General features: G+C 42.8%; 1 protein-coding gene across 8 annotated transcripts in view; it reads left to right on the top strand.

The window, feature by feature from the left end:
• COP1 (COP1 E3 ubiquitin ligase) overlaps nt 1-12,838 on the top strand; it is a 241,920-nt gene that overhangs the window by 127,543 nt on the left and 101,539 nt on the right. For all 8 annotated transcript variants that reach the window (XR_014790395.1, XR_014790394.1, XM_084851212.1 and 5 more), the window contains one exon: nt 9,164-9,280. Coding sequence is in view for 6 of the 8 variants with exons in the window: in XM_084851212.1 (XP_084707338.1) it covers nt 9,164-9,280 (117 nt within the window). In the remaining 2 variants the exon portion in view is untranslated. The remainder of the gene's footprint in view (nt 1-9,163; nt 9,281-12,838) is intronic.

The raw sequence follows: 12,838 nt of genomic DNA, 5'->3' as shown, positions 1-12,838 counted from the left end.
GTGTCAACAGTACTGGGCTAGATGGACCATACAGCAGCTTTGTTTGTTCTGCATTCCATTGGCCATGCTGGCTGACGTTGATGGGAGGTGCAAGTCAAATCATCTGAAGTTGCCCACCTGTGGTCTGCAGTACCCGCTGTGCTGTGTCTTCACTCTCCGGAACTTTGGTCTACAATGGGTTTCAAGTAGGTGTATTTAGAACTGGAGCCTAAGTAACTGTGCTGAATTTTATAGAATGTAATGCCAGAGCACAGCCAGTTTGGAAAACTGGAATTCCTAATTCCTGTGCTTAATTAAAACACTAGTTTATGGACATTGATAAAAATAGCTGCATAGGACATATATTTGGAGAACATTTTTGTGAGTACGCTTATATGTGTACACTTTAATGAGCTTCTGCCACGCATTAAAAACGTGGTTGTTCAGGCAGGCATTTGGGGTGGGTTCGGGTATTTTTAGAAATATGATGTTTTTAATGTAGAAGTTTATTGTTTTAAACTGTTCTATTGTTGTACATCGCCCAGAGCGGCTGGGTGACCAGCCAGATGGGCAATTAATAAATTGAATGAATGAATGAATGCATTCATTCATTCATGCATTCATTCATTCATTCATTCATTCATTCATTATAATGGCCTGGGTTTCTCTCCCGAAGTACTTCTTCCCCCTTCTAGTTTGAGCAGTTATTGTTGACAGGAATTGTCTTATTTTTAACCACAGAAATGAAAATTACTTGCATCCTGTGCCATCAATCCAATAATATTAATGTCCTCTACTGCCAGTATGACACAAACTATGCTGTTTCCTGGAATCTCCTATTTAGACACGAGATAAGCAAAACAAAAGCTTTAGCCTGCGAAAATCTCTCCCAGATGGAATGCTGTATAATTTAATCGTCCTTGTGGGAAGAGGAGGTCTAAGGCCATTTGGTAAAGCTGTTTGTGGGGATAGTATAGTTATTCATAATGTGCTAGACTTTGTTAACTAAAACAAAATAGAATATTAATGGATGGAAATTGGTGACAGCAGGGCATAACTTTTTCATGTAATTTTTGAGACTCTTCAGATGTTCATATCATTGAACGTCCTGTGAAACTCATCTAAGACTTAATGTTCATACTATAAGCCAACAAAGTTAATGAAATTTAAGTGTCATATTTCAAAGAGAAAGTTGAAACGTATGAGTAACTTTCTCCTGTTGAAATTAGGGATGCTGGAGAAATTCAAGATGGACTAAAATGAGCTCACTTTCCCAAAATTAATGCATATAAATTCGTAGGAAAATGCATAAGTTTCTGCTGAGGAAACGTTGAATGAAATGGGGGACAATGCAAAAAATATTTGCATCTGTCTGTGGGCGGACAACAGAACAAAAGGCACCTGACAATCCATGAAACACAGATGGAGTGAATTGTACACATCCCTAGTTGAAATACATGAAACTTAAAACTGCTTAATTTTTGCTGGATATTATCTTGCATTTATATATATATATATATTTAAATATAGACAAACAAAAATAAAAATTACACCCTAAATCAAAACAGCAAAAATTTAATGAGGACATTTTGATTAAGCTGTGTGTCTATCTTAAAAATAGAAGAAGTTACAGTTACTGTCAGGGGCGCCCTAGCTGCCTCTTACAGTCCCTTCCAGTAGCCAACTCAGGACACAGACGACGAGGATTCTTTCCAAGGCTTTATTCCTTTATTACTTAATGATTCTTACAGATACTAATCACTAGCGACTAAGAAAGGAACTGCACTGGGGTAGATAGCAGAGTAGCCTAAGCTCCAGGTAAGGCAGTTGGTCCCCGTTTGAAGGAGAAACGTGGGAAGACTCTGAACTTACGGGCTATGGAGAGATCCTCCCTCTTACCCTTGGGTCCTTGGGACACGACCGTTGTTTTAGCGCCAAACGAGCGGAGCACCTCCTTTCGGTCAGGAAGGCTAAAGCTGAGAACAAGCTGAGGTTAGCAAGGGATGCTAAAAGCAACAAAAAGGCTTTCTTCAGCTACGTGCATATTAAAAGACAGAGGAAATAAATGGTGGTTCAGCTATTAAATAAAGATGGCAAAACGATAACAGATGACAAAGAAAAGGCAGAAGTGCTCAATTCCTACTTTGGCTCAGTTTTCTCCCGAAAGAGGGTCTATGACCCCCCTGGCAAAGGCGAAGTACAGGCTGAAGGGGCAGAATTGCCACTTGAGATCGATAGGTCAAGGAATACCTAATTACTTTGAATGAGTTCAAATCTCCAGAGCCAGATGAACTGCATCCTAGAGTAATAAAGGAACTGGCAGAAGAACTCTCAGAACCACTGTCTATTCTCTTTGAGAAATCATGGAGGATGGGTGAAGTGCCAGATGGTTGGAGGAGGGCTAATGTTATCCCTGTCTTCAAAAAGGGCAAAAAGAAGGAACCTGGGAAGCACAGACCAGTCAGTCTGACATCAATCCCTGGGAAAATTCTGGAGCAGATTATATAGCAATATAGCATCTGTAAGCACCTTGAAAGTTATGCAGTCATTACTTGAAGCCAACACGGATTTGTCAACAACAAATCCTGCCAGATGAATCTGATCTCATTTTTTGATCAAGTAACCTCCCTTGTAGACTGTGGGAATGCTGTGGACATAATAAACTCGACTTCAGCAAAGCTTTCGACAAAGTGCCCCATGGTATCCTGATGAGCAAACTAGCTCAAAGTGGGCTAGATGGAACAAAGATCCGGGGGATCCACAGTTGGCTACAGAATCGGACTCAGAGTGCTTATCAGTGGGATCTTCTCAAACTGGGGAAAGGTAACAAGCGGGGTACCGCAGGGCTCAGTCCTGGGCCCAGTGCTCTTCAACATTTTTAGTAATGACTTGGATGAGGAGGTGCAGGGAATGCTGTTCAAATTTGCAGATGACACAAAATTGGTGGGGGGGGGATAGCTAATACCCCTTCAGTAAAGGAGATTGTTACCTTGTCGTGGTGCTGGAGCTTGAGCACCTCAATGACGTCATGAGCTAAACCGTGAAGGGACACCCAAGACGGGAAGGTCATGGCAGAGAGCTCAGACTAAATACGATCCCTGGGGAAGGAAATGGCAACCCACCCCAGTATTCTTGCCATGAAAACTAAGAGGATCAGTACAACCAGAGATATGTCGGTATACCATCGGAAGATGGGACTCCCAGGTCGGAAGATGGTCAAAATGCTACTGGGGAGGAACAGAGCATAAGTTCAACTAGCCCCAAATGTGATGACGCAGCTAGCTCAAAGCCGAAAGGACGGCTAGCAGCCGACAGTGCTGGTGGTGAACGATGAATCCGATGTTCTAAAGATCAACACACCACAGGAACCTGGAATGTAAGATCTATGAGCCAGGACAAATTGGATGTGGTTACTGGGGAGATGTCAAGATTAAAGATAGACATTTTGGGTGTCAGTGAACTGAAAGGGACTGGAATGGGCCACTTCACAACAAATGACCACCAGATCTACTACTGTGGACAAGAGGACCACAGAAGAAATGGAGTAGCTTTCATAATTAATAATAAAGTGGCTAAAGCAGTGCTTGGATACAATCCAAAAAATGACAGAATGATCTCAATTTGAATTCGGGTAAGCCATTTAACATCACAGTGATTCAAATATACGCCCCAACCACAGATGCTGAAGAAGCAGAAGTAGATCAGTTCTATGAGGATCTGCAGCACCTACTGGATAGTATGCCAAAAAAAGATGTTATTTTCATTACAGGAGACTAGAATGCTAAGGTGGGTAGTCAAACGACACCTGGAATTACAGGCAAGCATGGTCTGGGAGAACAAAATGAAGCGGGACATAGGCTGATAGAATTTTGCCAAGACAACTCACTGTGCATAACAAACACTCTCTTCCAACAACCTAAGAAACTATTTTATACATGGACTTCACCAGACGGTCGACACCGAAATCAGATTGACTACATCCTTTGTAGCCAAAGGTGGCGGTCATCTATCTATACAGTCGGTAAAAACAAGACCTGGAGCTGACTGTAGTTCAGATCACGAACGTCTTATTGCACAGTGTAGGATCAGTCTAAAGAGAATAGGGAAGACCCACAGATCAGTTAGATATGAGCTCACTAATATTCCTAATGAATATGCAGTGGAGGTGAAGAATAGATTTAAGGGACTAGATTTAGTTAAAATCTTTGATACATTTCCTTTGATAGGGTCCCAGAAGAACTATGGACAGTTCTTAACATTGTTCAGGAGGCAGCAACAAAAAAGGTCCCAAACAAAAAGAAAACCAAGAAGGCAAGATGGCTGTCTGCTGAGACACAGGAAGTAGCCCAAGAAAGAAGGAAAGCAAAAGGCAACAGTGATAGGGGGAGATATGCCCAATTAAATTCAAAATTCCAGAGGTTAGCCAGAAGAGATAAGGAATTATTTTTAAACAAGCAATGCGTGGAAGTGGAAGAAGATAACAGAATAGGAAGGACAAGAGACCTCTTCCAGAAAATTAGAAACATCGGAGGTAAATTCCAGACAAAAACGGGTGTGATCAAAAACAAAGACGGCAAGGACCTAACAGAAGCAGAAGAGATCAAGAAAAGGTGGCAAGAATATACGGAAGATCTGTATAGGAAGGATAATAATATCGGGGATAGATTTGACGGTGTGGTCAGTGAGCTAGACCCAGACATCCTGAAGAGTGAGGTGGAATGGGCCTTAAGAAGCATTGCTAATAACAAGGCAGCAGGAGATGACGGTATCCCAGCTGAACTGTTTAAAATCTTGCTAGATGATGCTGTCAAGGTGATGCCTGTCATGCGCCAACAAACAAGAATGGCCACCAGATTGGAAAAAATCAACTTATATCCCCATACCAAAAAAGGGAAGCACCAAAGAATGTTCAAACTATCTAACAGTGGCACTTATTTCACATGCCAGTAAGGTAATGCTCAAGATCTTGCAAGGTAGACTCCAGCAATTCATGGAATGAGAATTGCCAGATGTACAAGCTGGGTTTCGAAAAGGCAGAGGAACTAGAGACCAAATTGCCAATATCTGCTGGATAATGGGGAAAGCCAAGGAGTTTCAGAAAAACATCTCTTTCTGTTTTACTGACTATTCTAAAGCCTTTGACTGTGTGGATCATCACAAATTGTGGCACGTTCTTGGTGGTATGGGGATACCAAGTCATCTTGTCTGCCTCCTGAGGAATCTGTATAACGACCAAGTAACAATGGTAAGAACAGACCACGGAACAACGGACTGGTTTAAGATTGGGAAAGGAGTATGGCAGGGTTGTATACTCTCACCCTACCTATTCAACCTGTATGCAGAACGCATCATGCGACGTGCTGGGCTTGATGAAGCCAAGGCTGGAGTTAAAATCGCTGGAAGAAACATTAACAATCTCCGATATGCAGATGATTCCACTTTGATGGCTGAAAGTGAGGAGGAGCTGAGGAACCTGATGATGAAGGTGAAAGAAGAAATTGCAAAAGCTGGGTTGCAGTTAAACCTCAAAAAAACCAAGATTATGGCAACCAGCTGGATTGATAACTGGCAAATAGAGGGAGAAAACGTGGAGGCAGTGACAGACTTTGTCTTTCTAGGCACAAAGATGACTGCAGACGCTGACTGCAGCCAGGAAATCAGAAGACGTTTACTTCTTGGGAGGACAGCAATGACAAATCTTGATAAAATAGTGAAGAGCAGAGACATCACACTGACAACAAAGATCTACATAGTTAAATCCCCCGTAGTAACCTATGGCTGCAAGAGCTGAACCATAAGGAAGGCTGAGCGAAGGTAGATAGATGCTTTTGAACTGTGGTGCTGGAGGAAAATTCTGAGGGTGCCTTGGACTGCAAGAAGATCAAACCAGTCCATCCTCCAGGAAATAAAGCCAGACTGCTCACTTGAGGGAATGATATTAAAGGCAAAACTGAAGTACTTTGGCCACATAATAAGAAGACAGGACACCCTGGAGAAGATGCTGATGCTAGGGAAAGTGGAAGGCAAAAGGAAGAGGGGCTGACCAAGGGCAAGATGGATGGATGATATTCTGGAGGTGACGGACTCGACCTTGGGGGAGCTGGGGGTGGCGACGGCCGACAGGAAGCTCTGGCGTGGGCTGGTCCATTAAGTCACGAAGAGTTGGAAGCGAATGACCGAATAAACAACAACAAAGCTAATACCCAGGAAGACGGAAACAAAATTCCAAGTGATCTTGATAGACTGGAGCGCTGGGCAGAAAACAACAGAATGAAATATAATAGGGATAAATGCCAAATTCTGCATCTAGGAAAAGGAAACCAAATGCATAGTTATGAGATGGGGGATACTTGGCTCAACAATACTACAGGCGAGAAGGATCTTGGAATTGTTGTAGATCACAAGTTGATGATGAGCCATCAATGTGATGTGGCTGCAAAAAAGGCCAATGCTATTTGGGGCTGCATTAATAGAAGCATAGCTTCCAAATCCCGGGAAGTACTAGTCCCCCTCTACTCAGCACTGATTAGGCCTTATCTGGAGTACTGTGTCCAGTTCTGAGCACCGCACTTTAAGAAGGATGCAGACAAACTGGAGAGGGTTCAGAGGAGGGCAATGAAGATGATCAGGGGACTGGAAACAAAGCCCTGTGAGGAGAGACTGAAAGAACTGGGTATGTTTAGCCTTGAGAAGAGAAGACTGAGGGGAGATAGGATAGTGCTCTTCAAGTACTTGAAAGAGAGGAAGCAGGATCTCTTCTCAATCATCCCAGAATGCAGGACACAGAATAATGGGCTCAAGTGACAGGGAGCCAGATTCCGGCTGAACATCAGGAAGAAATTCCTGACTGTTAGAGCAATCTGACAATGGAACCAATGACCTGGGGGGGGGGGTGGGCTCTCCCACACTGGAGGCATTCAAGACGAGGCTGGACAGCCACTTGTCTTGGATTCTTTGACTTGCATTCCTGCATTGAGCAGGGGCTTGGACTCAATGGTCTTGTAGGCCCCTTCCAACCCTACCGTTCTATGATTCTATGAAAATCAAATCTTAAGCTTGTCGTTATTGTCTCACTCTTCCTGAAATTAGGTATGTTTTCTTAAGCTTATAGTTCATGTTATAGCTTTGTAATATATCTTGGGGTAAATTGGCTTTACTCCACAGTATATGCAGTCTATCCCCATGTTATACGAGAACAGCTTTGCAATTACATTGTCAAAAGTTAATAGGCTACAACCATTTTTACTAGATTGTCTGCCCACACATAACTATGGCAACAAAGGGATAACGTAAGTTCTGTGCAAAATCCCTGAAAGGACATGCCACTGCTTTTAATCCAGAATTTTTGGAAATGTATCAAAGATTTTAACACAGGTCTGGAGTTAGAGTGGTGGGGATGATTTAAAAAAATGGAGCACTACAAATATTGTATCCCCTACAAGCTATATCCTAGTGATCTTTTTTCTTGCGAGTTTGTAGAAAACTTCTGCTTAATGCTATATCTCTGGAGAATCTGGTAAAAAACTAGTGCAAAGGACGATTACAGCAATTGTTTTTTTCTCAGAGTTCAGGAGGCCAACTAGCTGGGCAAAGCCCTGCTTTCTGGGGCCAGAAAGCAGTTTTCAAAGCTTTTTCAGAGAGAGGTGGGGCCTCTCCCTCCTGCCCCTAATCTCCAGTTCACTTGCGGCTTTGTTCTAGAGGTTCCAGCGTTTGGCGTGAGAGTCACTAAGAAAAGAAAAGGGCAGTGCCTTCAGTTCCTACTCTTCTGTGCAGAAAGGCTTCTCTTCCCAAATAGTACACTTCTTTTTTTGAGCAGGGATCAGTTTAAAGTACAGAGACAAGGGGTCACTAACCATCAGCCCACAAATCATGTAGGATCAGTTACTGTGTGAAATCCACCAGAAGAAGAATTAAATCGGGCCTCCCTTTTGTTTGTTAGAAAAATGGTTAATGAACATGTAGAGGTAATAAAGGTAACTGTACAATCTTAGAAAACCGTATAATGTACCTATGAAGGAGACTCAGCAGAGAGCCATTCTGATGTTGCATTTTCTTCTGATATGTATTGATTTTTATGAGGTTGAAAAGCCATTTTCAACCCAGCATATAAAGGTCAGTCTGTAAAAGGGTAATTTGGTGACATGGATCTCAAATCTGTTAACAGGCCCATGACACCTTGAGCCTGTTTTGGAATTTTGCCATCACATTACACCCATGTGCCATCAATTTGCACATTAATTTGCTGACGGAATTCCAAAGCAAACATGGGATGTAATGGACCATATGCTTGCATGTTACATATACCCTTGTATGCACACATAGGAAACAACATCTATGTTTTGAAACTGTGTCATGCAAATCTAGCCTCAGTATATTTACTTTAGTTTTCTTAATCTATTGGCATGTAAGTAATTCTTCCATGTCCTCCTCTCTCTCAAGCTTTTTGTTGCTCATTCATAAGTACATCTGCCCCCGCCCCCTCAGTGTTTTCTCTCACATAAAACTAGATCTATCTTGTTTGGTTGTAATGCAGATCACTGAGCATAAATCTATTAGAACACAGCTGAATAGCAGAAGGTCAGACACATTGGTTTTGTTGCTCTTAAGTCTGAATCCAGTAGCCTCAGGCATCCTGAGGCATGCAACGGAAAAAAACATTCTCATGTAGAATAGAAGCTTCAACTGTCCTGTTCTACACATTACTGTGAAATGGAATCTGTTTTACTCAAACACAATGAAGATTGATGACAAACCATCAAAAATTGCATTTTTGAGCCTACCAATGAGTTAATGGCTGGTAATGATAAAATTTTAGTAAATAGCATGATTGTCTTTTGGTTTTTAAAACAATTGGATGAACCTCTTTCAGGGAAAAATCCTGACTCAGTGATGGAAGTTGATATTTTGACTTGCTTTCTAGTTGTGAACCTCTGAATACTGGTTGTTAAAATATATGTTCCTCTGCCCCCCGCTCCCTGCCCAGGGTTTGTCACACAATGTTTCTGCGGTCTGTGTCCTAGAATAGTTGCTGTAAGTTCTCATAGATTATTAGTACTAAGCATTGCTTATTTTACTGCTAGATTTTTCATTAGCAGTAAAGCAAAGAATAAACATGTGAATAAACTTAGAAAATCAGTTGAAGCCTAACTTGCCCATTTTGTTTGTGTTTCTCATTTTTCCTTAGTGAAGCTATGGTCAACCAACCTGGACAACTCAGTAGCAAGTATTGAAGCCAAGGCAAATGTGTGTTGTGTGAAATTCAGCCCGTCATCCAGGTACCACCTGGCCTTTGGTTGTGCAGGTAGGCATAACAAGTGGCACCTTTGTGTGACAACAGAACAAGATGTTTGCAGAATCCCTTGTGTATCCACACTATACACGTTAACTGTGAGGTGTTATGTTTGGGCTTTTTGTCTGATCATTAAGACAGCTATTGCTGAGCTGTGATTAGTGGAGCAAATTGTGCAGCACTTAATAATTCTTCTCTCCCATGTATCCAGAGGGGGTATATCTGGGTTGGTGCAGCCTCTTGATTGGGTCAATCTTCTGATTTAGCCAAGGAGAGGAGTTCCCAGACCTCCCAGCAGGGGTTTTTTAGGGTTCCTCAGCTCTATCAGATGGTGTTATTCGTTTGAGCTTTCCCCTCCCCTAGTAAGGGGTTGAGTTTGGGGATACACAAAAATTCAATTTTTAGAGGAAGAAGCCTTGAAGGTTCCATCCCCCGTCCCATGAGGCCTCCCTCATGTCATGACTATGCAGGACTAGGTATACACACTTAATTGGAAGTAAATCACATTAAGTTCAGTGAGACATACTTCTCAGTAGACATGCTGTCAGGCACTGAAGAAGTCTTGAGGCTCCTCCTATGAGGCCTTCTGCCTGTTCTTCCCCTGGGTTGAGGCACTACAGAAGTCAGTGATTTAAGTTCTTCAGGTTGTTTGGTGCAACCTCCTTTGCCTTGTCTTCTCTTTAGCCCATCTGACAAAGGACTGGAAAGTGGAGACTGCTGCCCTATGTAGATCACTAATGAAACTCCTCCTCTCCAATAGCTGAGAGCAGGAGCTTGGGACCACTGCTGAAACAGTGCTTTTTTGGATTTACTTGCCACCCTGTTATGGCTGGGAAAGGCCAGAAAGAGAAGGAGCAACAAGCCAAGGTTTTCCTTCAGTAAAAGAAAATATGGTAGTGACTGCAGGGGGTTGTTCCTTCACAAGTGGTTGTACAAAAAAGAACAGGGCACCATTGAAGAGGCAGGCTGCAGCTCAAGGGAGCTCTCCTGTCACTTCCTATTGCTTGAATCAGCAGTTCTGCTGGATGTCTACTTCTTTGGTTACATACAGGCATTGGGTCATGACAGTTTTATTTCAGAGGGCTTTGGGGATCAGAAGTTTTATTGTTAATAGTTTTAGTAATATGTGTTTTGATATTCCTGTGTTTTGTGTAAACTGTTTTGTGTACATAGCTGGGTAGAAAAGTGGGACAGAAATATGTTGACTAAAATAAGCCTGATTTCTTCTTTGTGGTCTCTGTGCATCACACATATGGACTTTGCGCAGACAGTTCAACAATCTTGGAAGGCACTGTCATCAATGGCTCCCACTTCAAAGAGGCTTGAATCTATGTATCGTGTCCAAGAGAAGGATGTCAGTTTTCTTTTCTCTCAGCCATGACCCAACTCTATTATAATTGAGTGTGTGGAAGGACAATCTCAGAAAGTTCATGCATCATCTGTGAATAAAGAGGGGCACAGACTGGATTTGTTGGGTCAAATAATGATTTTTTTTTAGCAGCATTAGGACTGTGGGTGGTGAACTATCAAGCCCCTATGTCCCGTTACCAATTATTTCTGTGGGAGAAGATGAGTTCTCTGTGTGACTACCTCCTGGATGATGAAAGGGAACTAGCGAGAGTGATCCAGGCAGAGGCTGTCAGGCTCTCAAGACAGCAGATCAGTATGTCATCAGGCTGATTGTGATGCTCAGTCAGTGGATGGGGTGATTGCCTTAAGATTACATGCGTGGCTGTGATTGGCGGGCTTGACTCTGGAGGTATGGTCGAGAATAGAGGATTTGCCGTATAATGGAGAAGGGTTATTTAATGCCAAAACAGACAAACGGATTCTGTTCAAAAGAAAAATCCGTGATGAAGAAAATGGGTCTGGGGCAGCAGCAGCAACAGCTGTCTTTCAAACCCCATCAATGCTTTAGACAGCAGCAGCCATAATCCTCAAGGCAGACTATAGATGGGTCTCCTCGGTACCAGCCTGAACAACAACAGAGGAAACAATTCTCTTCCTCAAGGTTTTGCCACAGTCGTGGAAAGACTGACCCTGCTTCAAAACACCACTTCGATTTACCTTTTCTTCTAGCCTTCCCCCTTCCCAATCCCTCCATCTTCGGAATTCTCCCCTCTCATTTTCTGCCAGCCCGGACCGCAATAACATTAGATTCTTGGGTCCTATATATCATCCGTCATGGCTACAGAATAGAATTTGATGTCCTCCCTCCTGTGGGTACTGTTCAAGTGACATCCTCTTCAGAGGTTCTACGCTTAGAGATGGATTCTCTTCTTCGGAAAGAAGCCATTCAGCAAGTTCTACCATACCAACAAGCAAACAGCTTTTTCCCCAATACTTCACAGTTCCCAAACAGGATGGGGGACTTTGGACCTCAGAAACCTGAATGCCTTCATTACTCCCAGGAGATTCAGAATGACTACCTTGGCAATGATTCTTCCATTCCTTTGAAGAGGCATCTGGTTTGCGGTAGTGGATCTCAAGGACACCTATTTCCACATTGCAATCAAGACATCATATCAGAGGTTCCTTCATTTTGTGATTGGTACCGACATGTTCCAATTCCAAGTACGACCATTCGGGTTAGCAACCACTGCAAGAGCTTTTACCAAAGGTATGGCGATAATATGTATGTACCTCCGACTCAAGGGTGTCAAGATCTACCCATACCTGGACAATTGGCTCATCGTCTTGACTTCTGAAGAATCTTTGAATTATGCCATTGAGCTTGTCCTGAATCTTCTGAGGACATTGGGCCTCTGTGTGAATGAAGAGAAATCAAAACTGTTACTGACCCAAGTAATCCAGTTCATAGGAGCAGTCTTAGATTCAAGAACCAAGACCCTGTATTAACACTGTCATACCACTGCACGTATGATCCAACAGCTGCTGGGACATATGGCAGCAACAGTATCCATGGTGTCATGGGCACAACTATGGATGAGACCGCTGCAAAATTGGCTGCTTTGAATCTTCGATGGCACTGCTGCCACTTGACATTTTCACATCCTAGTTCCAGACAGCATTGTCTATACTCATTTGTGATTGATGGAGTTGAAAAACCTTCGTCAAGACATTCCGTTTGTCCAACTGCCTGCATCCCTTGTACTTAAGTCAGATGCTTCTCTACTGGATGTGGAGCTCATTGTGTCCCTCTTCACATTCAAGGACTATGGTCTCAAGAAGAGGGGCAGTACCATATAAATTTCCTAAAGTTACTGGCAATGTGGAAAGCTCTTTGAGTATTCGAGGTGTACGTACAGGGCAGACACATGCAAATTCTTACAGACAATATGACTGTGCTTTGGCACCTCAACAAATGGGAGCACACATTCTTCTATGTTGGTGGACCTGATGATGGATATTTTCAACTGGGCCATTCTGAGGAAAATCCAACTGACTGCCTTGCATTTTGCAGGCGTGGAAAGTGTATTAGTGGACTCACGGAACTGTCTGTACCAATCCACACATGACTGGCAGATGTCTCCTGTGATCCTTCACCAGCTATTTCAAAGCTGGGGCCGCCCATTTGTGGACTTGTTTGCAATACTGCTGAATGTAGTA

The sequence above is a fragment of the Heloderma suspectum genome, chromosome 4, assembly GCF_057233095.1.
Source record: "Heloderma suspectum isolate Gila_16-S chromosome 4, 16-S_ref, whole genome shotgun sequence".
NCBI lineage: Eukaryota > Metazoa > Chordata > Lepidosauria > Squamata > Helodermatidae > Heloderma > Heloderma suspectum.
Note: the sequence above shows the minus strand (reverse complement) of the source record. Positions and strands in the feature narration are given on the sequence as shown.